Source organism: Cyprinodon variegatus, unplaced genomic scaffold, assembly GCF_000732505.1.
Source record: "Cyprinodon variegatus isolate N-32 unplaced genomic scaffold, C_variegatus-1.0 Scaffold71, whole genome shotgun sequence".
NCBI classification, from domain to species: Eukaryota; Metazoa; Chordata; class Actinopteri; order Cyprinodontiformes; family Cyprinodontidae; genus Cyprinodon; species Cyprinodon variegatus.
In genome coordinates, this window is record NW_015150524.1 from 280,609 (window position 1) to 308,288 (window position 27,680).

The window sequence follows — 27,680 nt, forward strand, 5'->3', positions numbered from 1 at the left end:
CTGCTGTAACACCACAATTTCCCCATTGTGGGACAATAAGGGATTTTATATTCTATTTGATTTTAATTCAGTCCCCTTTACTCTAACATAGAAATCAAGCGCTACCCATTCGCTTCAGAGGTCTTGTAAAAAGCAAAAAGGTTCACCTGTGAGTAAAATCATCTAATCAGTTGTGGAGAAATTTAAAGTGGAATTAGATTATAAAAATGCATCCTGAGTTTAAAACATCTAACTCTTCAAACTATTCTTAGTCGTCCACTAAAACAAAAAACCCAGAGATCCACAACTAGGATGAGAATCAGAAGCTCACAGAATCAAGAGAGAAAAATGTTGTCGAGGAAAAGAAAAGTATAAAACGTCCCATTTGCAGGTTTCCACAAATTATACAGGGGAGACATTGAACATATAGATAAATGGCCTTTTGTTAGATGAGCTGGAAATAAAAATGTATCCTTCATAATAAATGCTTGGTTTGGTGGAAAAATTAGAACGCCACATAACCAGGATCATCCAGGAAGATCTGTTAGGCAGCTAAAGATAGGGTCAGAGGTGGATCTTCTAGAATGACAACAAGCTCAAATGGACACATAGAGCTACAATAAAACAGGTCAATCCTTTGGGGAATCTGTGGAAAGAAGAACACTATTGATAATGAAATAAAACTGATATGTGGAACAGCTTAGGCTGAGTTTGTGCATTCTGTATCACTGAGAGGCAGAAGAAGACGGTAGAAACAGAAAAAGTCCCAAAGGTTTTAAGGTTTCCTTTAGGACCTTATTCATTTCTACATTTTTTTTTTTCAGATAGCTTTAATTTTCTGAGTAAATGTGCATTAAAGAGGATATTATGATAATATTCAGCTCTCTGTAAGCATTTATTGTCTGCAGTGCTTCAAAAGAAAAACAAATGCTGGCACATAAGAGATTAATGGATGCTTTCTAACTGACATGAATTCTTTTTTCTAAGGTTTTTCTGCACATCAGCTGCAGATAGCGAAAACTTAAATTCTTCATGTGAAATTATTAAATGGTTCCATTATTGTTTTATGGTGATTAAAAATAAATCTACTTAAGCCTCAGAGGAAAAAATAAAAGCAAAGACCACCTGAGGAAAAGTCTCCTGCTGTTATGGGCCTGTTTCAAAGCTCAGGGAGAAACCTGCTGGTGTGAAGGCCCAATCACAAGGTCTAAACCGCAGCCAGAGCATTCAGGAAAACCAGGTCATATGGCTAAAAGCTGCCTTGATCTGACCAGGTGGGCAGGCCCAGAAAAATACCAGACAATCCCTTTCACGCCTGACTTAAGCACAAATGTTCTCACAATCTCTGTTCTAGTTGTTATACTGAGCCGAGCAGAAGTCGCTCTCATTAATGCTGTTATTGTTCAGCGTTTTAAGTCGATTAGGAACGGGCCACCCTGTACAAGAAAGGCCTACCTCTGTGTTAAACTACAATTATTATCCCAGAAATCTACAAAACTGACTGCATAATGATAAAAAGTTTTGAACTGGTTTTAATTTTCATTGGTTTTCACTGCTGATCCTATACTGACAGTGACATTACTGACATGATTAACATTCATCTCTGCCTGCTCAATTACATAAGAAATTATAATTGCATTTCAGATTTTAGTTAAATACAGAATGCAGCGTCTCACAAAAGCTTAACAGCATAATAACCCGTGACTCTGTTGTGCCACTTTTCACCTCCTCCTGTAATAAGATTAGCTCTGTTTATATGGGCTGAACTGGTTTTGGGGAAACATGAGCAGATGCAGTAATTTAGCTTGAGCAATGTGCTCAATTCAGTAGCTTGTCTATAAATTTGCTTCAGATGTGTACGCATGCAGTTAGATCAGTGCTGCCCTCCGGTGGCCACTAAGGAATACAACAATGTAACTAAGAGCAGCTTTGAATTTATTTTTGTGCAACATTCTTAAGTTTTTAACAAGCTCTTTCACATAATGAAAAATATCCCTAATCCAGTTTCATATTACACAACCAGTGGAAAAATATTGCCATTATGCCATACAGTTGTTCAGCACATGAACACTTATAAGGACCAAAAGGGTCCTTATAAGTGCCTTGTAAGTAACTGCATGGTGTAAATTGCAGCCGGAGTCAAGCCACTTCTAGCAGTGAAATTCAGGACCATAGGAAACCTCTGAAGTGCAGAAATCATCATCAATGTCTTTCAGAGGCTAAAGAGAAAAGAAAAAAAATGGCTTGTTGTTCAGTGACCTAAAACAGTAGTCTTTACCTTCACCTCCTGCATGTTTTAGATGCATCTGTGCTCCACTAATTCTAAATGGTTCAGATACAAACATCTCACTATCTACAGTCCATATTCTTCAAAGCTCTCCAACTGATCTAAATACAGAAGTAAAGGTCAAAGATTCAAACTCAAACCAGCAACAAAAACATTTACACAACTTTTTTTATTGTTTTTTTTTTTGTTTCTCAACAGAATTGTTTTACAAAAAATTTAAAATAAAAAAAAAGTTGTACCTAGCTATTGCATGTCATGCTGGCAATTTAATCTACATGCAAAAATACAATGATAAGAACACTGATAATGATACTGTACAGACAATGACGGGAGTTATAAGAGAAAACGGTGAAACTATTGATTTGCCCCAGTTGGAGGCATGTGTCTGTAGATGAGACATCGACCAGAACAGAGCACTAATGAGGGAAAAACCTCCTGGAAAAGTGGACAGTGTAAACGTGAAGAAGGCAGGATGGAGGTTACCTACTCTACAGACCAGAGGACAGGTGTGGGGGGCTTTAATCACGATCACAAACACTCACCTGGGCATACAAAGACTACTAGCCTGTACAGTTTGAAGCCCTTACACAATAAAGCCATGCTTCATCGATGCACAGATAAAACAGAATAGATCAAACCTTATCTGAGGTATATGGCTTCAGAGGGGAAATGAGGCTAACTAAACAAAAATATGTTACAAACTCAGTTCATTTCCACACGGGGGTGAAAAAAAACACAAAGGTTTTCCCGTTTCCTTTAAAATTGGGATTTGATGGTAGGGAAAATGAAGCTGCTGAATGGTTTCTGTGTGCACAATGCATGATTTTGTCTACACTACCTGTCCTGCTTAGCTGCTTTTCCCACTCGGAAATCTCTCCCTGACCTTTTGTTAACCTTAGGAGGACAAGAGTGGGCTGATTAAGGGGACCAAATTTATAATCATTCAATTCCTTCATTCAAGAAGATACAGAAACCAGGCAGACACCTTCAGGGTTCGTATTTACAGATTTGCTTGTGTGTTTTTCCCCCAATGTCACATCAGAGATAAAGTACAAAAAGAAAACTCATAAGAGACTGAATCAAATGACACTTGATAGGAGTCTGACAGCGTCCCTTTGGCTTTCAATTCAGTGAACTACATTTTCTGGAAAATATGAGCTTTGTTGCAAGTTCCTCGGGTCCCTTATTTCAAATCTGTGGTCGTCCCTCGGTAAGTAGATTAAATCTGTTGGCGTCAGTCTGGCTGGTGTGGGCGTCATGTTGTCGAGCAGGGGTTCCAGGTGGGGCTCAGTCGGTGCTGACCTGTGTGACCTGCGCATCGGTTGTCTGGTTGGTGGACTGGATGAACATGGGCTGGGTCAGTTCCTGTCCCGCCGGCATCGTCACCTGTTGTATCTGATAGAGCTGCTGTTAAAGGGAACAAGGCAGACATTTCAGACTCTCCACAAAGGAAGCTTTTAACATCATGAATAATATGACTTTAATTCCTCTTTAATACCATCCTATCAGTGATTTTAACGACTTTCGGATTTACAATTCTATACTTTTCCCAAATTTTTTTCTTCTTCTTTAACTTCTAAAATAATCACCTAATTGTTTTTCTCCTTCACAAATTATACACATGAAAGTAAATGGTTTATAATTTCTATCAACTTAAAATCAAATCCAATCCTCTACCATACTTTAGAAGATCGTCCTCCATCTAAATTCTCCTTTCTTCAGATAATTTATTGACTTATTAGTGTTCATTCGTCAAATACAGCTAAAATATAAAAACATCTCAAGCTTGAATGGTTATATAGATGCGTTACCTGTCCATCAGTGAACTGGTTGAATTGCTGCTGCCCTTGCTGCACCTCAGTCTGTGTGATCTAAAAGAACAACATCAGATAATGTTGATGAATTCAGTTGGCTTCACTTTTGTCACACACCTTTCCTGTGTATAGTTAAACAAAGAGGTCTACAAACGGATGTCACATTGTTTTTAGGCATTTGTTGGTGCAGATAAACCAAAGGTATGGATTCATTTAAACTCAGAACGGTTGTAAATTATTGTGCTTAAAATTAAACAAAGACTCACATATATGCATTTATCTCAATGTTCTAATCTAATGTTGGAGTAAATGTCCCTTTGCAAGTTGAGAAACCAACTGCTTTAAAGGTATTGTGGAGGATTTTTTTAAAAGACCCCCTTTTAAAAAATGCGTGTGCGAGAGCATACATGTGCCCATTTCTCCTCGTGCACGCCATGTTTAAAATGTGCTGTTCTCATTTCCTAGTTCCTGACATATACTGTATCTGATTTAGCATAGCATAGATCTTCACAGGTTGCAGGAAGCTTGACGATACGCTGCTTTTGTCTGTATTTGCGATCATTTTCCTCTTGAAACACACAAAGTCCGAACCATCTACCACCATTATGCAAAACTTTTATATTGTGCACATATTTCTTGTTTTTAACATTTACTGATGTTACTAGTTATGCGATTGGCATCCTCCGCTGTAAAAAGTTCAGTTGAAAGATCATGTCTCATTATGAAATCCATGTTAATAATGAGAAAAATGTAAAGGGTCGATTAGAAGCATAAATGAGGCTGTGTGTGGTAAACCTTTTACCTGCTGAGTGTTTGCCAGAGTCTGAATCTGTCCTTGGACCACCTGCGCTCCAGAGACAGGCTGGGCTAGACGGATGTACTGTAACTGGCCTGTGTTCAACTGCACCTACAAAGCACAGCCAGAAGAGGGAGACATACCTCAGTTTAAGACAGAGGTCATTTAGACAGGAAGGACACAGCCATTTTCCCCATCCTGGATCAAGCAGAATGCTTCCCCTTCAGCTGTTAGAATAAATCAACAATGTTTTATTAGCTATCTTTTTTGGTGCAGCCTCTTACCGGGATTTGCTGAATCTCTCCTGTGTTGGTTATGATCTGCTGCATGACCTGCATGGTTTGGCCTTGTGCTTGAGCTGTCTGAGCTTGACCCTGGGCTGCAGCAGCTTGAACGATCTGCACCTGCTGTCCCTCACCCACCTGCATGGCGACGGGCGCGCTCTTTTGCAGAGAAGAGGAGAAAACAGAAGGAGAAACAAAAGCAGAAGCACATGTTACTGCAGGTAGCAAGCAATCTAATAATGCTAATTACCATAATATCTTCTAATTAAAAAAGTGAAAAATATGCTGGAGAATTCGTTGACATCCCAGGTTATAAGTGTTACCGTTCACCTGTGTCTGTAACAGTATCCTGTACAGGTCATCTGATCTCAGCCTGCACTCACCCCTACAGGCCTCGGTCAGACAACAGGACAGACTCCTTGGGTTGCTGTTTTCCAAAAAGCCTCTACACATGTGACAATTGCACATATAAAGAGCATGTGTGTTTACCGTGATGGGTGTGCCTTGTGATTGCACCTGCACTTGCTGTAACTGCTGCATGGTGGCACCTTGCAACATCTGATGGCCGACAGAACAGAATGAGAAAATGAAAGGAGACACACAGTGAGAAGGGCAGCGACTGCAGCAACTCAACACAAAATGTAAGCATGGGTGGTGTGAATGCATCCAGCCGGAGGTTTTAGAGGGCAAAATAAAAGCAAAAATTTAAATCATTATGTTTAAGATATATTCTGAAAAGAGCAAAAAAGAAATCAGAACATAAATTAAAAAGTAAGGCAGGAAATGTGTCATATGGCAAGCAGAAAAAGCTTAGTGATGTGATATTTAAATAAAGGTCAGTGGAGTTTGATAAAAATGAAAGCTAGAAATACAGATGCTTCTTTATTATATACAAGTTTAGACTTTTTGTCTATGAACAAGTTTTAAACCTGATTTTCCTTTGTAAATATCAAATTTAACAGTGGAGTCTGTTGCCATTACCCAAAAGTTTATGCAGAGTAAGAAAAAAAAAAAAATCTTTTTAATATGCAGCAGCCCATGATAGGAAATAACCTAAAAATAGGAAACTAGTCTTACTGACAATTTTAAAGGACTTCTTGTTAAATTGGAGATAAGACATCTGGCTGCAAATTATTTGCCCAAAATAATTAGATTTAAAGGTATAGAGGACGATCTTTTATTTTTGGGTGGATCATCTAAATAAGTGTTCCTCCTAATTGTCAATCATTCTGATGATATGTTTATCTAAGGCTGTCCTATATGCTCGTCCCGATAGCTATCTTATACTGCGCATGCGCACTTTCAGCCTCATGTGTGTGGTGAGCTACGGTTTCAGACAGTAAGGCCTCAGAAGAGGCAGATATATCCTGGAATGCTTTGCGCAGAGAACACTGTTCTCTCCTCGCAAAGCATTACGGGATTTGCTGTCACAGCGGCCCGCTATCACTATAGGCTTTAAGTACCCTACAGTGGCAAATAGTAACAAAGATGGCGCAGGCCCCACGCGGTGGAGCAGGAGTTACGTGACAAATGGAGCAAAAAGCAGTGATCTGTCCGAATAGTCAGTTAACTGAGTTTGCTATTAAGTACACTATATAGTCCTCGCTGTATGTGGACACTGTAAGCTTGTATGAGCTATGAGAACAGCACATTTTAAACAGGGCGTGCACGAGGAGAAAGGGGCTTGTGAATGCTCTCGCACGCGCATTGTGTTTTAAAAGGAGAGGGCGGGTCTTTTAAAAAATCCTCCACAATACCTTTAAACCCAGATTATAAAAAAAAAATAAAGAGAGATTTTCATTCACAAATAATAAATAAGTTTGTCCCCTTTGCAAATCCTGTAAGTTAACACAAAGCTGTTCCAGAATCAATATAAAATAATGTTTATGAAGTTTCTTTATTTCCCTGTTCATAACATTTTCTGTTCCCAGACTTTGTGTTTCAAGATGACTGAAAATAAAACTAATTTCATTTCAGCCAGCTGCAACGCGATCAGTGCTCATAATATGAATAGAATCATCTTTTGGAACACATTTTGCAAACATAACAGATACTGTAAGATATCTTCTTATCCAGCTTTCAGCTCTTCCCAACTTTCTACCTTTACAGTATTCCCAAACATCATGATTTTGATTCAGTAGAAAGACGACCAGTCTCCACATTTAAACCCTCATGGTTGTGGAAGCCATTACTGAGGGAGGTTGGCCGCTTTCTGTAGCTATTTAATAGCTAAAAAAGAAGTCTGAAGGAACACAGGGATGTAGGATGCTGTTTAAAATTAAACTTCTTTCTGAAACAACAATGGAAAGTCTGAGCTTCAATCAAGAAGAAAATAAACAGGTTGGATGCTGGTAACCTTTAGAAAAGTCCCCCCAACCTAAATATTTGGCTTTGTTTTGAAATAATAAAGCATCTCATTGTATCTGCTCTCTCAAATACTGGTTGGTTGAAAAAATATTTCAATACTGGTACTTTGGCATTCTTTAATTCTTTTTCTTAAACATAACTCAGATTAATCATCTGAAACAAGTTAAAGTTTCACAAAAACCGGACAACAGGTTCTAACTGGTGCATCTTTTAACTACCTTTTCTTTTTAGATCGAATATGAAAACCATTCTAAATCGATGCTTTACAGATTACTTTTCCTTTTGAATGAAAGACAAAGCAAATACCTTTTTTATTAATAATAATAAAAATATTGATAATTGAAGTTTATTGATCTCACATTGGGAAAATTTACGTCTGCATTTAACCCATCTCCGTGGGGAGCAGGGGGCTCCTTGGGGGCGCCCAGGAAGTAATCAGGGATTAAGGGTCTTGCTCAGAGACCTAGAGTGGCAGTCTGTGGGAGTGGGGCTCGAACTCAGAACCTCAGGATTCCGAGGTCTATGCCCCAACCACTAGGCCGCCACTCCCCACATTATTTTAGAGCACCTATGAATGTCATTCCCATTGAACAATCCACTGAGTTTGCATGGGGTGAGTGTTGAAGTTTACTGCAGTAGCAGGGCCATGAGTCACACAAGGCCTAAGCTAGTATGACAGCTCGCTGAAGCCAGTCTGCTGAAGCAGCACAGCTATGCAACACGCAGACCAAACAAGAGAGAAAGAGCCCTAAGCAGAAAAAAAAAAATGGCAGGGAATGAAAATATTAGACAAAGAAACAGAGGTAAGTAATAAATGATGTCGCCGGGTGACAAGGACACAATGAGGAGGGTGGTAGGGTGGCTTTTAGCTCGATATTAAAATAAATACTAACATACAGTTTTGGATGTATTGGATGTATCTATGCAAGTCTTTCTACATGTCCTATGTATAAAGAAGTTATGAGGTGCAAAGTAAAAATTGAGAAAAGCTGCTATTTCACTCACTCCTGCTGCTAAATGTGAACTAGAAGCTGGTTTATTATTCACCAGTTGTGCAGGATTATAGGGTGAAGCAAGGATACAGTGTTCTCTGTTAGAGCTTTGGCACGTATCTCCTTTTCTGCTGTTATTTTTTTACTTTTGGGGGAGATGTACTCTACTAAAGTATCAAGCCTTCTAACATCAAGACCTTCACAGGGCCTTGCTAGAGTATTCATAGCCTTTGGACTTTACACATTTGATCAAGTAGATACGCACTTATTGGTGTATTTTATCAGGATTGTATGTGATGGACAAACAAAGTAAATAACAACTGGAAAGTGCTTTTGATTTCCCTAAGTCTGAAACCCCTAAATAAATAATATTAGTGAAAGATATATTTTTAAAAAACTCATAGTAAAAACATTTTAATTCCCTTTTGGGCTAATAAGGTTTAGCTAGATTAAACTGGGGGAAAAAAAGTTTTTTAAAGAAAGCTATGACTCGTTTTGATTTTGCAAAAGATTTTTGAGACACAGCAAACATGTGGAAGATGATCTGTTCACACCAAACCAAACTGAGCTATTTGGCAAACCTGCAAAATAATACGTTTGTCTAAAAACTAACAGCCCATGTGACCCTGAACACACCATATGTCCAATGTGAAACATGGGAGTGGCAGTGTCATGCTTTGTTATTATGGTTTTTCAGCAGGGACAGGGAAGTTGAACATAGTAGGAGAGTAGATGAATACAGAACAATGCTAGAAGAAAACCTTCAAAAACCTGTTAGAGTTTGAACTCGGGCAAAGGTTAACCTTCTAGCAGCACTCTTGTCCTGCAAAGCTGGTTGAGATAACCATAAAACCTGCATCGTTTCAGCAAAAGGTGGCTACAAAAAACACACACAGGAGGATTGAATTTAAATGTCTGTGATTATAGATTAGAGTGTTGGTTTGGGGTAAAAAAAAATAAAAATTATAAATACTTTTGCAATGACTGTTTATTATTTCAGACACAAAATCCACTCATAACATATGAGCAGATTTTATGGAGATATTTTCTCGGAGGTGTCCCTCATGTCAACGGAACAATTAATTTAAATTAGGCAGTGATCCAGCTCTTGAGACGTGGACTTGAACGTACCTGCCCTTGCTGTGGCTGTGTGATTATAATCTGTCCAGGCTGGATGGTTGCAGCTGTCTGTGCACCGGCCTGCTGACCTTGCTGCGTGCCTTGCACCTGGACGGCTCCGGGCTGTTGGGCCAAGGTGAAGTAGTACTGCACCGGCTCTGCAGGGGCTACTGACTGACGCATCTCCTCCTGTACAATTAATATGGTAGTTATCAAATAAGGTCAGGAACAGTTCACCCTCTCTGCCGCTTGTTAAAGAGACACTGAACCGCAGCATCAGAAGCGGTTAAGGTTCTTGCCCACACGCTCATTTAAGACTTATTATTACATCAATCAATGATTAATAAATGCTGACCTGTACTTCCCTGTTTTATTAGAGAGTAATTAGCAGGGCTTCATCAGGTTGATGTTCCTCCACCCCCAGAAGTGTAAACATCCCTCTCCCAGCTCCATGACAACACAGCTGAGAGTGTAGGATGTTTACATGCCTGGAGACGGACACTAAAATTTAAATATCTCACTTTTCCATCTGGCACTGTAGGTTTCTACAGCACATCATTTGTCTCCTTATACTTAAATGTCTGCAGATCCTACAGTGAAATGATCTATGCAGCAAACAATGCATGTCTGTCACCTCTATTGGATTTATGGTTGGCCGTTTGTGGCAATAAGAAGCTGCAAACATCCGACTGAAAGCCCTCACTGTTAAAACACAAGCTTCCAGTCAAGGATGTTTACAGCACCGTGGTGCCGAGAGAAAAAGGTGAGATGATCGGGCTCACCTGGATGAAAAGCCTGAGTGTGTTAAGAGAAAGTGAATATGGTTGGCAAGGGTTGGCTGCATAGTTTAACATGTGTGAAACAACTGCAATCTTACCTGTGATGCTGTCATAAATTTAATCAGTTCTATACAACTAGTAGGAAAAAATCGATATCCTTCATTTTTACCCTTTTCACCCTGTTTATCATTTGTGCTGCTACTACTGTTTGTTTTCATTTTCTAGGTGTGGGTGAGAAAAATGGCCGATGATTGTTCCTGAATAAAGAGGAATCAAAGTCACAGGTAATCAATCATTTCTCGACTGGAGAGTTTTAGCAGTGATGTAATATATTAATTTTGCTGATGACTTTTTTATGAATGGAAATTACAATTTGGAGGAGAAATCTCAGAGTTGTGGCTTGAACCCCATATAAAAAATGTTGGTAAGTAGGAGGTAAATCCTCAAGATACAAGTGGAAACAGTGACGTTTGTCTGTCTGTGAACTAAAGTTAGGGATGGATTTGAATATTTTTAGCAGTGTGTCCCTCATGCTAAAGAATAATCTATTACATTTTGGTGTTGATCCAGATCATAATCTGAATACAGGATTTTTTTAAAAGATTCTCTATCATCTTGAGATAGGGATATTTGGTGGAGCAAGCAGTTCCCCACTAAACCAGAGGGTGGCAGCACTGACTATTTACAGCCTCAGCATCAGACTCAAAAGATTTGGAGGCATTTTGCTAAAGACAAAAACACAAGAAAAGGGAATGTTGTTGGTTTGTTTGCAGGATCAGTTGAAGATGTATGAGCAGATTTTATGTACATATTTTTTTTGGAGGCGTATCTAATGTCAAGGAACAATTAGTTTAAATTAGGCAATGATCCAGATCATGTGTGAAATCACAATTTGGGGCTAAATGTGCAGTTTGGCGGAGGTCAGTTGGGCTACTGCAGGCCTTGATGCTCAATTACAATTTTTTTGTGAAATCTGATTTTTTTGCATTGCCCTTCACATTTCCAAATATATGCGACTTGTATGTGATCTCCTGTGTGAACTGCATTCATAAAGCTTAAGTGTCCCGCATGCGCAGTAGAGGACCTAATGACGTCACAGGCCAGTGTGCTTCATGTTTACGGAAGTAAACATGGATGTAGCGCTGGAGCGCTCCTAGCGATCTTTCCAAACCTTAAAACCTGAATCTTTCCAAGATGGTTACACATAAATACTGCTCTCCGCATCATGGTCCACCATGGTGTTTGTTTTTCTTGCCGCTTCTGTGTAGCAAGAAGCAGAACAGTGACCTATGTCGGTTACTAATGACGTTCAGGTTGGATAAATGCGACCTGATTGTTCACACACAGGTCGCATTTGAAAAGATCAGATTCGTATCGGATTCAGGACCACATAGCCAAGTGGCCTGGGTTGGATTGGAAAAAAATGGATCTGTGTTGTTTAGACAGTCATGAAAAGATCAGATCCAGGTCGCATATGGGCAAAAGAATATTTCAAATTCAAATCTACCAGGGGTATGAATACTTATTTTCAGTATCACTGTTTTAGTCAGAGAAATCCAAAAGCTGCAAGAGCCTTTCATAACAAGAAGGTTTCTATTTTATTCAACATGTTGAGAAAGAGGTCTGTTCATTCTGGCTATAAGAGAAAGTGACTTTCAGGAGATTACATAAAAACTTCCTCAATTCATTTTTATATAAATTTCATATAGAACTGCAGAAAACTCTGCAATTAGTGGCAAGTATATTAGTATTTTTAGAAAGTCAGCTGGATTGAGCCTCCCTGCTGAAGATGCCTACCTGACATGGACGACATCACCATGGAGGCTAAAGATTAATAACAGAAACTGTTTGAAATATTTATTCATTGCCTTTCCATAATTTCTGATTCATGTCTCATATTGTGAGCCACAACAGGTAGTAGCCTTTTGGAAACACCATCTAACTATATAATCATCATACACTATTTTAAGAAAAAAATAAACTTCATCAACACTCATTTGTTTTAAAATAATAAAACTCTAGAGCAAATCCTTTCACTAACACTGTAAAGTCTCAATGTCTGCTTACGGCAAACTTTTTGAATGCAGTTATATCTTCCAAAAGTGTAGTTCTTAAGGATAAATGGGATGCAGTTCAAATCTGTATTGGCAAGTCAAGGCTTTAAAACATCCAGACCAATCTCCAGTATTTAGACTTTGTTCTCAAATGTACATTTTATTCACTAAATTAGCTCATATAGTCTGCAGAAATTTTCTCACAGAAACCTTTAACAGGAGTTGGTGCAAACTTTTTTTGTTTATCTTCATATTTTTTGAAAATATGTAAGTTTTTCTTTAGCAGAGAGAGGAAAATCCCTTATTTATAAATAAATAAATAAATAAAAGACAAACTACTGTGTTCCATGGTGTGTTTTTTCCCCAGCGGCAGTGTGTCCACAGTAACTCCTAAAGCAGGGTGTGTGTTCCTACCTGTCGTTTAGGGGGCTTTAGGTCGTCCCGGGGCACGATGTCAATCAGGAAGTCAAACTGGTCAAACTTTGTTATCGCCATAGCAATGTCATTCCTCTGTAAGAACAAGAGACACAGAAGGTCAAACTTAATTATCCTAAATCTCTATATGCGACCCTATATATAAACAAGCCTGTTAGTCTGAGTTCATCATTCCCAAAATAACATGTCAGTTTCCAGCAGGGGCTAAACAATCTCTTACTTTAATAACTGAGATAAAGGAATTAGAAACATGTTTGAATTAAAAATATTAACATTTATATACGAATGAATGGTTTTATATTTAATCTATATAAAAATATGAGAAAAGGTGCTACTTTTAAGCTTTGATTAGCGTGTGTCTGCTCTCGTTTTAGCACACTACTATGGCAAAAAGGATGTACATTAGGTTTTGAAATTTTGATATAAGAACAATTAGAATTTCAGTATTCTATCACTTCTTGGAGCTTTTTCTCTAATAACTGTGCTAAAAGTTTACAAAAGACAAATGTGTACGTAGTGCTAAAAAACATCAGTGAGATGACCGTTCTTATAGTGAATAAAGGCACACCGGTCTCCTGCCAGAAATGTGTCCGAGATAAGTGGGAACGAACAGGAATGACATTTTCCTCCCGGGCACATGCTCTGCTTCTATACACTTTCCGACATCTACAGCAGGGCGTTATCTCTGTGGAATTTTCCACAGGATATTGGCTGTCAGGACCCCCCCATTGTGGCCTTCCTTGTAATACAGGCTATTTATAGTGCCTTGATTAATATCTGGTAACATCAGGTCTCATCTACACTTGCTCTATTGATGAGTGTTGTTATGGTGACCCAGTTGGCGTGGCTACGCCACACACCAGGAATCTGCATATGCGTGAGTAAATGGAGGGCACTGAGTTTTCCTCAGTTAACCTAATGAAAAATAACAGACTCATAAGGAGAACCCAGCTAAAGTCTAACAATCGCTGTAAAACTGTATTAACATGTATACAGGAATGGGCCGGTGTGACATTCTAGCTGTATGATAACCTCAAGCAAAAATATCACACTTTTACATTATTACGATGACATCTTTATATCTAAAATATTTGATTTAAAGAAGAAAATTAGAAAAAAAAAAAACTAAATGTTTGCCGAATTGTTGGCCGGTCTTGAAATTAATCTCTAAAGTCTAAGTAAACATTAATGGTCACTGAAAGGTTTTTTTTTCTGACCACAGGTGTCTTTGCACCCAAATTTCTCTCCCTTGCTGGCTCTTATTCACCTTCAGTTTTGAATTCATACTTATAATTTTTGTACCTACATAATTTCCAACATGAACAAACAAGTAACAGAAAGTTTGAAGCAAAGGCATTCAGCGTATTTACTTTTTGATCTAAAACTAGTCAAATACACAATCCAAAACACAGGAGGAAAGTTTTTATACTGATGTTTCAGAATTAAGGTAACATGTTCATTTTAGGATGACAAAGGTTTTTCTTGAATTTAGCAAATAGTGCTGTGTGATGCTCCTGCAAAGTGCTATTACATTAGATTTCTAGCCTCCTCCAGCTGCCACTCTCCGACCGCACACAGGGCAACCTTCTTTCTCCAAGCGGTTGCTGTATAGCCAGAGTATTACCATAATTGCTGAGTTTAATTTGTTTCAAAGAGCAGAGGTGCCTGAAACTGTGACTTTTCCATATCAGCGTACACTGTAAAACCATTAACTGGCTCATGGCCACATTAATATATTAGCAAAAGATTGGGGCGGAGGGGGTTTAGTTAAATGAAAAGTGTGCAGACTTAAAAAGAAAGATTATAACCAACCAAGGAAACAGCAAATTTGTGACGTAAAAGAAAAAACGAGCAGTTTTCAAAATTTGCAACTAAAAAAATCTGAACTCTGTGGTGTGTGCTTGTAGTACCATCACAGAAGTGCTTTTTCCCACCATCTACAGTTTTAGTGTTTTTATGTTTTTTGGAAAACACCTCCAGTTTGGAACCTGGATAGAGATTGTCTGTAAAAGAAAATCCCTTTTTTAGTCTAACTGCACCAGCCTAATCTGAATCTGATGGGATCTTAAACTGTTCAATCATTACTCGAGGTTAAACTGTTTTGTAGAAAACACAAAACATTGTCCGATTGTCTCAGGTGGTTTTGCTGCCTCAACCAGGTTTCCTTCCAGGTTAATCCTGCATTTATCTCGATTCACATATTCCATCAACTTGGTGGCACTACCCTTTCCCTGTTGAAGAAAAGCATCCCCACAGCATGATGCTGCCACCTCCATGTTTCACACTGAGGCTTGTTGTTTAAATGTGTATCTTCTACCAGACATTGCATTTTCACTGTAGGCCAAGGAGTTTAGCTTTGGTCTCATTTTACCTCACTAATGGCTGACATAATGCATTTTTTCCTAACACTTATTGGTAAAAATCCATATTTGTGCAGTTCATGTACAATATTTGCCCTGTCAGCAGATTAAGCTGTGGATCTAGGACATTCTAAGGAGTAAAAATAAGCCTCCAGTTTAAGTGGAGCGCCATGTACTGGTAGGTTTGCAGCATTTCCATACTCTTAAACGCCCCCAATGTTCTCTTACAAACCTGTGAGGCCTTCATAGAATTGCTGAATTTATAATAAGATTAAACAACACATGGGTGGGCTATGTTAACTAATTATGCAACCTCTGAAAGAAATCAGTCGTAATTGATTTATTGGAGGTTCCAGATGGACACAAAACAAATACACCGCATGTTTTAGATCTTTTAACTTTGAAAAATCCTGCATCATTTTCATATAACTTTGGTATTAATAATTTCTGCAAAAAATTGATATAATTCTAAAATGTGTTGGGAAAAAAACAACAATTCCTTATATTTACATTTATCTTTCTTATAATAAAAAATAAATGTTTAATCTACCAGGAATAAATAAATACATTGGAGTTCAGAGTTTCTTTATCTTTTTCATGTTACCCATGTTTGCATCGAAGTGAGAAGCCCCAGGCTGATTTTGTAGGCATTCAAATATATATTTCTCCCCCTTTTGTAATCATGGTAAAAAGTGTTTGTAGAGTTGGACAGGAAAAATGGCCGCTGGAGGAAATAATTTACCAACTCAGTTCAATATTACTGGAAGAAGGATGAGATGGCAAGAAGCATATGACACAGACAAAAGTTATAAAGTAAGGTTAAAAACTAAAAATCACAGAGTAGTCAAAATTTTGGTTAGATTCTATTTATTAAACTTTAAAGGCTCTGGTTCTCAAACATCAAAACAGAGGAAGTGAAAAGGGGAAAGCTGATTTCTTGCCACTCAAATGTGCCACCGACCTGTAGTGTACGCCTCTTGTTGTCCTCGGTGTGGATCCACGCTCTCAGGGTGAGCTCTGTGATAAAGATCTGTGCAGCTTTGGCAAACAGGACCGGGGCTTCGGCGCTAATCATCTGTAGAGAGGACAGTGCCACACCTGAATAAACACACCTGTTCAAAGTAACATGAATAACCCTGACTTTAGGCTAAGATCTCAAATCTGCAGTTAATGAATTATATTAAAATATACAATTCTATCAAAGTCTGAAATGCTTTTTAAAGAGAACTCATGGCAATATAACTATATTTATTGCACATGATTTAGTCAGTAAAATCAAATCGGCAGCAAAATAAAGTATAATGTGCGTCATGTGCTATATAAGCCCTGCATGAATGCAGTAAAAGCTGCTGTGTCAGAACAGACAGAAGGGTCTCTCCCAGATATGTTAGTGATCTGCTGATCTCTTAACTGCTTTAAGCTCTGCTTTGCTAAGAGGATAGGACAGCACTCTGGACAAGGCACATTTAAAGCACACGCATGTTTTCTAAGCTTTCTGCAGGAGACCAAAACCGGCTGTTATAGGAGAACAATCATACTTTTACCAGACATATTAAATATGGACAAAAATGTCATGAGATCATTAAAGTCTATTTGGGGGGAAATTTCCACCTTATCCATTAGAGCCACAGATTACCAAGGTAGATCTGACAATCAGGGAATAGTTTATATTCTGGTTTGTATTTCTTATAGGCACTAAAGGAGGTTTTTCGTTTTTATGTTGTATTGTTTATAGATTTAACATAGTCCATGTTCTTTTCCAGTTCGATCATGACAGGAACGCAGGGCTGGGCCTTTGTAGGAAAAGAAATCCTTGTGATAGCGTTGCTGAAAATTGTAGTGATGGTTTTGGACAATGATTGGCCTAATTTGTGACCCTTTTCTCTGTCTGCCATCACACGACAGCCACCATTATCTCAGACTCTAAAATATACTTTAACTGTTTGAAAGGCAGTCAGAACCCATTTTAACAGGCATATATCATCAATGCAGAGAGTGAACACATGATTTCTGTTATACAATATCCTACCAAATATGGAGCCCCAGCAGTCCTTGGAAATCACAATTCTGCACACACTGATGTTGCAACGATGATTGTGATATTTGCCGTTCACCTAAATATTTTTTTATTTATTAGGAGCCAACCTGCCACACGGCAGCGTCACCTAAGGAGTTGCTAGTTATAGCAGGAGGTCTGACCTGCTGGCTCCATTTACTGATTTATTTTGCACTATAATCCATAAACAGGGAAATATGTTACATGTAGATTTGTAGTTTTTAAAGAGTCAGAAAAGAAGCGATTAAAATCATTATATATGCCTCAAAATCTCTGGCCCAAAGCCTTTATAGTTTTTCCTCAATCTAAAAATGTGGCATCAAAGTAACTGATGTTGGTTTATAAGGTTATGGATGGAAAAGGGTTGGAGTCCTTAGTTTTAATCTATTTAATAAATGGGAGAATAAAACCTTACCCTTTAGCATGCATCTCCGATTAGAGGTGATTGAAGAAAAATGATCTAATTCTGATTTCTAGCCTGTTGATTGGTGCATCTGTAGTCTTGGTGCTTATGAGAGATTTTGATGTGATGGAAAAATCCACTGAGAGCTATTAGGCCACTGCAGGTTTCCATTTGTGGTACCAAAGCACCCACGTATTTAAAGCCCTACAGGTATCAATAAGTAATAATGTTATATTATCAAAAAGGCTATGTAGCTAATGCAGGATGTGTCCTAATAAGAAAGAAGGAGGTTGGAGGATAGATTTGGTCCAGATTAGAATGTGGGATCCTTAATATCTGTTGGATCACATAAATACTTCAAATATTTTAAATTGAATGCATTTTAATAATGATTCTAAAAATATTACATTTCCTATTTGGGAAGGTTTGTGTATAAATCTACTCTAAAACTTTTGATAATAAAAATGTAACTCAAAAGATAAATGCAGAAAAAAAAGTCCCCAATTTAATTAAACATATTTGCTACCAGCTTAATTTTTGTAATTTTGTTATTAATCTCACTCATTTTTTTTATTTATTAATAAATCTTTAATCATTCTACAGTTCCCCCGACCCTTGACGATTTTATTTTCACCTGTAAAAAAAATGCTAAATAAATAAACGTACGTACTTAATGCTAGTTTTTAAAATAAATATAATAGTGTATATTTGACACATTTTATAGCTTCAATTAAATCCTTGGCTTTCAAAGTCGTGTCCACTAGGTGTAAAAACTTCAACATTAGATTTATTTCCTCACAACAGCTCATATTTTGGTTTGGTGGTTACCTTGACATCTTCATCCAGCTTCATAATTTTCTTGATTCGAGCCAAGGGCAGCTCCTGCACACGGAAATCCTTCTGAAAGAAACGGATTATTACTTTCTTAAAACACATCTTAGGGATAGCTGATCAGATAAAATGCTCTAGTATAAAACATGGATTTGTGCTGAATTTGAAAGCAGTTTGAACCCACTAAAGTTAAGTTCCTGATCTCCTCCATGACTCGAGGCCAGAAGGACTGAAGCGTCTGCTGGGCATCGCAGGTACCGGCTCCAAATGCATCCGACATCTTCTACTGGGCTGCGTGAAGGATGACAAGAAGGATGTGAGTAAATATTATTGAAGAACACAAAACAAAAACAAAGAATATAAATAAATAAAAACTGTTTCAACAGGCCAAGGACACTTGAAATGTTAGTCCAAACCAAGCCTGAGAGGGTGAGAGCTATCAGCACATCATATCTTATCACAACCTGTAAATATGACTGACTGGAATCCAAAGGGAGATGCAAAAGGCTTCTATTCTTGTGGTTTCAAGATGCTGACATTATAAAGATAAGGAACTCTGATTCAGAGAAGCTGTGTGCCCCCTGACTGTCAAAGGCTCTTTCAACTTCTGCACTCCGCTAAAGCTCCTCAACAAGCACGCACTTTTCATGTGCAATTAAATACAGCTTGTGACCTCAGCAGCAGGGATGACGCTAAACCTCTGATGTAAGAGCAAAGAGCGGGATAGAAAAAAGAAAAAGAAATCTCTTAATGACAGAGAAACAATAAAAAAAAATGTAGAGAAAAGCAATTCTTCATTTGGACTCTTGCATAAAGAAAGTCTTGATAAGGGGTCAGCCAGTGTGAAAGAGGAGCTGGCAGGTTACTATGGCATGCCAGGAATCTGGTTTGGGAATACTGGCCTGCCTGTCTGAGCTTGCAGAGCTTAAGAGTGTGCTGATCAGAGCCACTCTCCCTTTTTTCATTTTAACTTTGCAAAAAGACTGGATGAACAGGGGGGAGGGGAAACAGGAACATGGGAACAAGGAAACAAACGTGGAGGTGTTTACAAGAGTTGTTTTGTAGTGCATGAGGAACGGAATGGGCCTTGTCAAGTTCAGTATTAATCCAGCATTAAGGACAAAGTTCCAGCAGCTTTAGCAGTAAGAGATGAGAGACAGACAGGGCCAGAGATAAAAACGCTGCGCAAGCAAGCGTTGTGGGTCGAATGACACAGAAAGAGGGACAAATCAAGAGAGACAGTGAGACATGACGTAACAAAGGATAGCCTGGGCGAGGGGAGGATGATATAATGATATTAGATCGTGAGGGATTAGAACATACCGTATCAACAATCTACCAAGTGGGAGAGCTCATGATATTTTTTATAAGGCACATTTGTCTGGTTTTCCTCTATGAATTTGATTAACTTCTAAGTAGTTCCTCAGGTTATTTGATTGATGCATGTTGATGCAATCTGAGGGCGTTAAGGCAAAGCAGGGATACATGAGGACCAGCAAAGACCAACAAGTCCTCAAAACAGCAAGAACAGCAGAAGCTGTGCAGGGGAGAGTTTCCAAGATGGGCTTTGTCTTCACTTTATTATGTAGAAGGAAACAACAGGTGCTGTCCTCTGCCTTCAGCCATCTAGACGCTAACATCGGTTTCTTGCAAGCTGCAGGAAGCTAAATCTAAGAGCTTTACTGGCTGAACTAAGGCAGGGGGTTAACATACCCCTGTAACTTCCGTTTTCAAGTCAAAGCCTGTTAAACGTAAACTTCCCCAGAAACAGGTATTACATAATAATCTTGTCATACAGTGAACCAGTTTCAGTAAAAAAAAAAAAAAAAGGTCAATTTGATTAAGAAAAGGAATGTAAAAAAAATAAATAAATAAATAAATAAATAAATCTTACATGGCACCTTAATAAAACATGACCACGGATATGGACAATATGGTGTATTTAAGATACAGCAAAGATCTATAAATGCAACTCAACACATAGTTGGAAGTTTGGGCTCTCCAGAATAGTCTGTATTGGCTTTTTAGTATGTTACCAGCAATACTTTTTTTCTTTTTTGTCACAAATATTATAAAACAAGGTTATCAGGAGAAAATATATTAGACTGGCCTCTGATTCATAGTGAACACAACAAATCAAATGAGACACCTTCTTTCAAATATTCCCAATAAGATTTGTAAGCATAAATAAAACAACATATTCCACAGCTCACTAAATAATTCATAATAACCTCTGTTGTTATCAGCTTACCTACTAAATCTGGCTCCACAGTTTTGCAAACAAACATAGTTAATGGTATCCAACAAGCATGACTAGCTTTAATGCAAGTCCAGGAAATAGTATGATACCCACATACACCCTTTCAGTTTTTAATCAGCTTTTTTTTTTTTTTGCCATGCTTACCTAAAAGCAGCTGAAAATATTTCACAGAAATATACACACTGACTGAAATCCTGTGCCCTTCAATCAGCTGATCTCTGACAGGAAAGTAGTGTCTATCTGGCAGGTTACTGAATATTACAGAAGAAGCATTTCTGCATCCTGCCCTGTCATTCAGTTTTTCAACAGACAGTAGCCTAAATCGATAAGACAGAATAGTGGGTGAGGAGGGAGGGGTTATATAAATCAATCGGCCCGCTTCAAGCTATGCATGCCAGGCTAGTGATTGACCTTGACAGTGTCTCCCCCTCACTCTCTGACGCTCTTGTGTCCAGTTGCATTTCAAGGTTGATTGAAGACCTGCAGTCTGCAGAACAATCCCAGCATTCCACAGGAGAATGACAACTAATGGGAATTGTAGTTTTATTTTTGTTTTTATGGTTATCATAATCTCAATAGATAAACTGACTTCCATAGGTTATTTCATCTAATCCTAAATCTTTGCAACACAAAAACAGGTTATTTAGCTTTAAATATCAGCATTTGATATTGTGATATTGGTTAACAAGACATTATTGTGGTTCTGCATGTGTACAGTCTGCCAGCTGGAGTGGCTCTGTCCAGCTGGCAGCCTGATAAGGAACAATAATTAGGCTATTTGTTAAACGTTAAAGACGACCATCAGGCTGCTAATGATGATAACGCCGTGCCACTAAACATCTCCCCAGATCTTTATTCTGTTCTTTTAGCCAATTTAATCTACATTTCCTCCAAAGCAAGAACAGAACGGTTGAAGAAAGAAAAGAAAGAAAAAAAACTCTTTGAAGTGGCACATCCTTCTCTAACCCTATAACCTTCAATGTAAATATACAACCACACACTAACCACGGAGGAAGGAGGGGCGAAGTCAAGTCAACATGTGAGCAGAGATGAGAAAGCAACTGCGATGAGAGGCAGGCTAAAACGTGAGAAAAAGCAGCCAAGCATCAACATGCCTTTTTAGCATTTAGCTCTACTAGTTTAGTGTGCTTTTCTTGCAGTTGATTGAACTTTATAAACTCACATTGGAGAAATTCCCCTCTGCGTTTTACCCATCCCGTTGGGGAGCAGTGTTAAGCAACATTAACAATATTTTGAAATGCTTTGCATTAATGGCAAGTTTGCATGAGAGCCTGTCAATCTGTCAGACAGGGGGTAGACATAAAAAGGCAGGGTGTTAAAGCAAACAGCCACAAAAAAAAAAAAAAGAAATATACCAAGATGTTTTATTTTTAAGTGATGAGTATCTCAGGTTTCAGTTTAACTTTTCTATGCAGACTGAGCTGCTGTTTTATTTAGTCTCAGGTTTAATTCCAGCTCTCTGTCTTTAAACACTCCCTTTTGATATGTAGGATCAACAAAAAACATGTAAATTGATCACAACACGTATCACCATTGCAACGCAACAACCTGGTCATAATTGTGTTCCAATGACGTCATTCATCATTAAATTAGATGAATCATGAGAAAGGCTTCAGGATTTACCCTACCAATAAGAGAGTAGGCCATATCAAGCACTGATTAATGAAACTCTATTATTAGGTAGATAAATGCGTGTTGTACAGAAATGATACAGCTTGTTTATTAAGGTTAATCTCATCATTTCCACTAAAAACGACCTTTACAAAAAGATTTCAGCACATTTAACAGACTTCAAAATTCTCACTCCAAAAGAGGCTGCATTATTCCACGATATACAGCTGTGCTAGTTTGCCCTGAGCTGCTGCTGTATGCTATATTAGGATGGAAAAAATGCTGAACTCTTCCCTGCAGTGTAGTTGTCCTTCTGAGGGGTCATGGGGACAGAAAAATGACAACGTTTGGTTTCCTGAAAAATATAGTACCATGGGTTTTTAAGTGCCAAATGTCTGTGCTGTAAAAAAAAACTTTTGCAGCAACTTGCTCTTCCTCCTATGTGCGTTCCACATCTCTACTCCTATTTCCTCTCTGGTGCGTCTTGTTCCGCAGTTGAGCGCTCCTCGTTTCCTCCGTCTTATTTCCCTTCACCTGATCCTCCTCCTCCATCCTCTATAAGAAAGTCGATGCTGCTCTGCTTGCAGCAGCTGAATCAGCGCTAATGTTGGTCTAATCTCTCTTTTTTACTCTCCCATTCTGTAACATCACTTTAAGAGGCCCGTCTTCGGCAGCGTCGACCTGCTTCAACTCTGACATCTGCCTGCATCCAATGAGCCTTTAAGCCCTGTCTAATAAATCTCATAAGACCCTTGCTAAGGCATAGAAACAGAACGCTGGCCACTTTTAAATTTAACGAATAAAGACTTTTTAGATATTAAATTCTGACATTTTCACTATTAATTATATGTCATCATTAGAATGACTGTATTTACAGTTAGAAAAAATGCATTCTCTCTAGTATCTCCCAAGTAAATTATTTTATAAACTATACAAAAAGTAAGACTGCAGATTTTAATAGCAATGGAACCAACTTTTTTTTTTTTTTTATCTAAAAACCTGACTAATCAAATTGCTCATTCTCAGCTTTCAGGGATGAAGGAATTTCTCATGTGCAAGTGTGACAACTGGTCACAAACAAATAGATTCCAAACCATATAAATTATTTTACCTATAAGACCCTAGAAGCGACACAAGGTGTCCTTTTCAAAGGCATAAGGTAATTTGCAAACACTTTACAATAAGCCTCTGCTTATAGATGGCCATAAATAATATACAGATATCAGGGATGTCCTAATCTGATACTAATATCAGATATCAATCTACTATTAGGCAAATAACTAATATTATATTATATGTAAAATCTTACATATAAGCAAGGTGACAGAAACTCTGCTTCTATTCAGGTTTTTTGTTAATCACAAATGGATCAGTTGTTTTCAAACCAACTGTTATTGGCTGTTATTCTCGGTTTGAGTAAAATCACTTCATCAAGCCTTTTTTAATATCCCTTAGCTACTAAATAAGTAGCAACAGTATGTATGTTTCCAGTATCCGAAATTGTATTGGGTCACTATTTCCATCTGTCAATACTCAGATCCGCATCAGAAGGGAAGATACGTATGTAGACATCTGTTAAAGCCATATATCACATTTATAAGTGCTTCTTATGTCTTAATTAAGGCTAAGCGAGAGAAAAAAAACTGACCAATTTCTTGTCAAATTGTGAGCCGAATCTATATTGCTATATGTTTCAGATAGAGTTGTTTATATTCGACATTTCAAATTGTTAATACCTTGAAAGAACAACAAGCATTTGCAAGATAGACTTTTATAGCATGTTTGATATATTGATTGGGACAATAATAAAAACGTATGAGTTATAACGCTTTTAGAGATTAATCAATGACATATCTATGAATTATTTATTAGGCTTCTATAAGAGGAGCCTTACTGTAAAGTGGAACCAGTATTTTACAGGACAACTGACCAATCTGACTCTTCCTGGCTGACACCAGATTTCCATTTTCTTTGCAGTCTGACTTGTCTTCTCTAATTTTTGATTCAGTTTGTTTTCTCCAAAATGACTATATGATAGAAAACACTGCAGAGCTGCATGATGTATTTACTTGTTTATTCTTTATTGGAAGGGGGTGTAGATTCATTTTAGGAACGGTAAAAAAATAAATCTGATATTTTTCTGGTCAGTGGAGGAAAAATCATAACCTTCCTCCGATTGACTGATGCAAATCTAACGTGCTTACATATACTCTCACAGTGGGGTTTTCACCTGTAGACTCGTAAGGTTTCCCTTCTTGGAAAGTGAAGCGATCAAACTCAAACTGTCAGAGTAAACAAAAAGCAGGCTCATGGATGGATGATTGCTTTTTCACTGTAAGTCTTTAAATCAGTTGAAAGGCGGTGATGAGTGAAACTGTCAGTGATACAGAGTAGGCAGTTTGGAATTAAGGTTATAAAAAGTTGAAGTTTTAACTAGCATGCTGAACAGAGACAAATATGACAGTTTTATTTCACTGTTTCATGGAGAAAAGGCCTTTTGTTTTATAAGACAGTTTTACTCTGATGGATGAAACACATTCAAGGGTCATACTGACATTTATTTTGAAGCATAGCCCTGAATAAAGGAGAGTTCTACACGCAAACTGTGAACTATCAAAGCACTTAGACTTATGCCCCCTCCCTCCTTCATAACAAACAGCACACTGGCGTGGGTACAGCATGCAGGGTAAATAATTTACCTGGTAGAAAAAAACACCCACAAATAAAAAATAAAAAAACACACAAGGTTTCCAGCCAGGAATTATAGATTTACAACAAAGATGCGCCTACTTTTTTGTGCATATGTTAGTGCAAATGTCGATAGATTACAGAGAAAGATGAGTTAGGGCATTAATGATGAACATGCTCGCTGCTCATCAACCTGATCCCTTTGACCTGTCCAGTACAAACTAGCTGACCGAACCGCCCTGCAAACTTTGCCCTTGGTTCTGCTTCAAGCAAACTCCAGGAAGTGCTAGTCAGTGATCTCCCAAGGTCATTCAACAGAGGAGCGAGAGAACCCAGAGAGGGAGGAGGGAGAAAAGGGAGATGAAATAGAGACGGGGGGGTGGGAGGGGGGTGAAAAGGGACAGGTTTTTCTAACTTTCCCTGCAGCAACCAAGTGACCTAGGCAGTTCAGGCTTTCCACTTTCTAAGAAGCCAAAAAAAATAAAAATAGTGGACACTGCAAATATTAGCTATGTTTTTGTTTTTTCCTAAATAAGTGTTACTTCTTCCTATCGTTCTCCAAATTTCTACTTCTCGTTTGCAAACAGAGATACTGCAGGAGTCAGTGCCTCCTTCCTGTGACCTTCATCCAATTCTAGGCCTGGTCTCTTGCATCAAACTAGGCATGGGTAAAAACACCTGAGCGCAAAAAAGTTTAAAATAAACAACAGAGCGTTCATTGTTGATGTACACATGAGCAGGGGAAAGAGGGAGGGTAGAGCAGCTGTGGTCATTTTAAGGATATGATGGCCAGCTCATTAAAAAGGTTTGTTTGAATTTTATGTAGATCTACAAATGATATTCAAATCTCATTCAAACAGCAACCAACCCTGGGATTTGGCAACAACCACTTTAACTTAAGAGTTATTTTTAGTCTCCCTCTCTCAATCTCTCGCTTCCCTCGGCAGGACTCTGTTTTGTCAAAGGCACCAAGGGAACTTCAATTCTGGGAGCACAAGAGGAAGAAAGAAAGAGTCAGAGGCAAGTGAGAGAAGACGCGTCCTCTGAAGACTCCATCAGAAAGGATCAGATCAAACCATTAGCCTGCTTTGCCCCTGAAGCTGACAGGCTGACAGTCCGTCCCATCTGGGTGTCTGGCACCATTGGGGAGGGGGACCTGAGGGGGTCCTGAGGTCACTATAACCAGCTGCACCTCCACCCCTGGGGACCTCCATTTAGGTCTGAGCACAGAACAACAATCCATAAAAAAACTAATAAGTAATCACAATCTCCGTGCACACTAGTAGAAATTTGAAAAAAAGAGTAATTTCCCTGCCATGCCACTAGTTGGCGATAGACATGTGCATGTGTGCAAACAATTCCTGCTTAAATAGCTAAGGTGTAAAGAAATAAATGGCAGGAACCCAAATGTTTATTCGAAAGAGTCAAACAGGTTTAAATGTTGCTTAAGACTTTTTTTTTTTTTTTTAGACAGATTTTATTTGTCATTTTGTTTACACAAGCTTAAAACAAAAAGAAATTTCGTTTGGAAACAGCTCACTGGACAATTTCATCTTTTTAAAAAGGGCAGCCTTGAAAAATAGTAAAAATGACTGTAAATTTACAGTTCTAACTTTTTACTTTTTTAAGGGGACTTTATAATATTACAATATATTCTACGTTTTCTGATTTATTTCTCTAATTACAGACATAAAGCACATGTACCAGGAATTATTATTCAGAGAAAGGAAGGTGAATCCTTTGAATTTGAAACCTATTTTGATCATAATGTTGTCAGAGAGAACAGGTTTTGATGCACAATACTAATATTTTCTTTATTAAATAAAATAATGTCCTGTGCAAATGGTCTAAAACTGGAGCTTTTCCAATCAGTCTGCAGTAGATTGGAATCAGACAATTTCCCCTAATTCCTAATTAGAGAAGAAAGAAAATAGAAAAAAAATCAATTTCCTCTAAATATCAAAATGGATCAAAACTACAAAGAACCAGTGAGGCACATTTTTGAGTTTAATCAAAAAATAACAAACAATAAAACATCAAGAAAACATGCCTTGATTAAAAATCCAGTAATTCCCAATTTTTTGTTGGAATAAAGATTTCAAAATGGATGACCTTTAATAGAGCATCACCATTTTCAACTAAATCTTCCCTTGCCTTCTTTCCAGCCTGGCACCTACATGTGACCAAGAAGGTCAGTTTAAAAGAGAGGAAAAAAAGCAAAGCAGCACCTAAAGGGCCCGCTCTCAATGTCAGCGCCAACAAGACACCAAGGTCCATTTGAGCACTGAGTCAGATTTTTGGCAGCAGCACTCTTCCATTCAGTCAATATCAGGGCACAGAGTGCATGTTTTTGTACACGGTGGGCCAAAGTCAAAGCAAGTGACATCCCAAGATGACAGGACTTCGATTTCCGTTAAAAATAGCGTAATATCTTTAAACTATTTTAACCAGAAATAATTTCACGAAACCACCCATGATGCAGTGAAGTGACAAATGAAGGACATTAGTGAAAATCATAATACTGAACTAAGGAGAAAAAAAAAA

The 27,680-nt window shown here is 38.1% G+C and overlaps 1 protein-coding gene across 8 annotated transcripts in view; it reads right to left on the reverse strand.

The window, feature by feature from the left end:
- Positions 1–3,081: 3,081 nt before the first annotated feature.
- nfyc (nuclear transcription factor Y subunit gamma) overlaps positions 3,082–27,680 on the reverse strand; it is a 29,489-nt gene continuing 4,890 nt past the window's right edge. For 3 of the 8 annotated variants that reach the window (XM_015372299.1, XM_015372301.1, XM_015372300.1), the window contains exons 2-11: positions 18,741–18,847; positions 18,554–18,622; positions 16,228–16,341; positions 12,886–12,981; positions 9,651–9,827; positions 5,650–5,718; positions 5,161–5,319; positions 4,883–4,987; positions 4,078–4,137; positions 3,082–3,673 (exon numbers count right to left, since the gene is read on the reverse strand). In XM_015372299.1, the coding sequence (XP_015227785.1) occupies positions 3,554–3,673; positions 4,078–4,137; positions 4,883–4,987; positions 5,161–5,319; positions 5,650–5,718; positions 9,651–9,827; positions 12,886–12,981; positions 16,228–16,341; positions 18,554–18,622; positions 18,741–18,836 (1,065 nt within the window). In that variant the 5' untranslated portion in view covers positions 18,837–18,847 and the 3' untranslated portion in view covers positions 3,082–3,553. Of the gene's footprint in view, positions 3,674–4,077; positions 4,138–4,882; positions 4,988–5,160; positions 5,320–5,649; positions 5,719–9,650; positions 9,828–12,885; positions 12,982–16,227; positions 16,342–18,553; positions 18,626–18,740; positions 18,848–27,680 lie in introns of all 8 variants that reach the window. The other 5 variants (XM_015372296.1, XM_015372298.1, XM_015372297.1 and 2 more) reach the window with 3 other exon arrangements.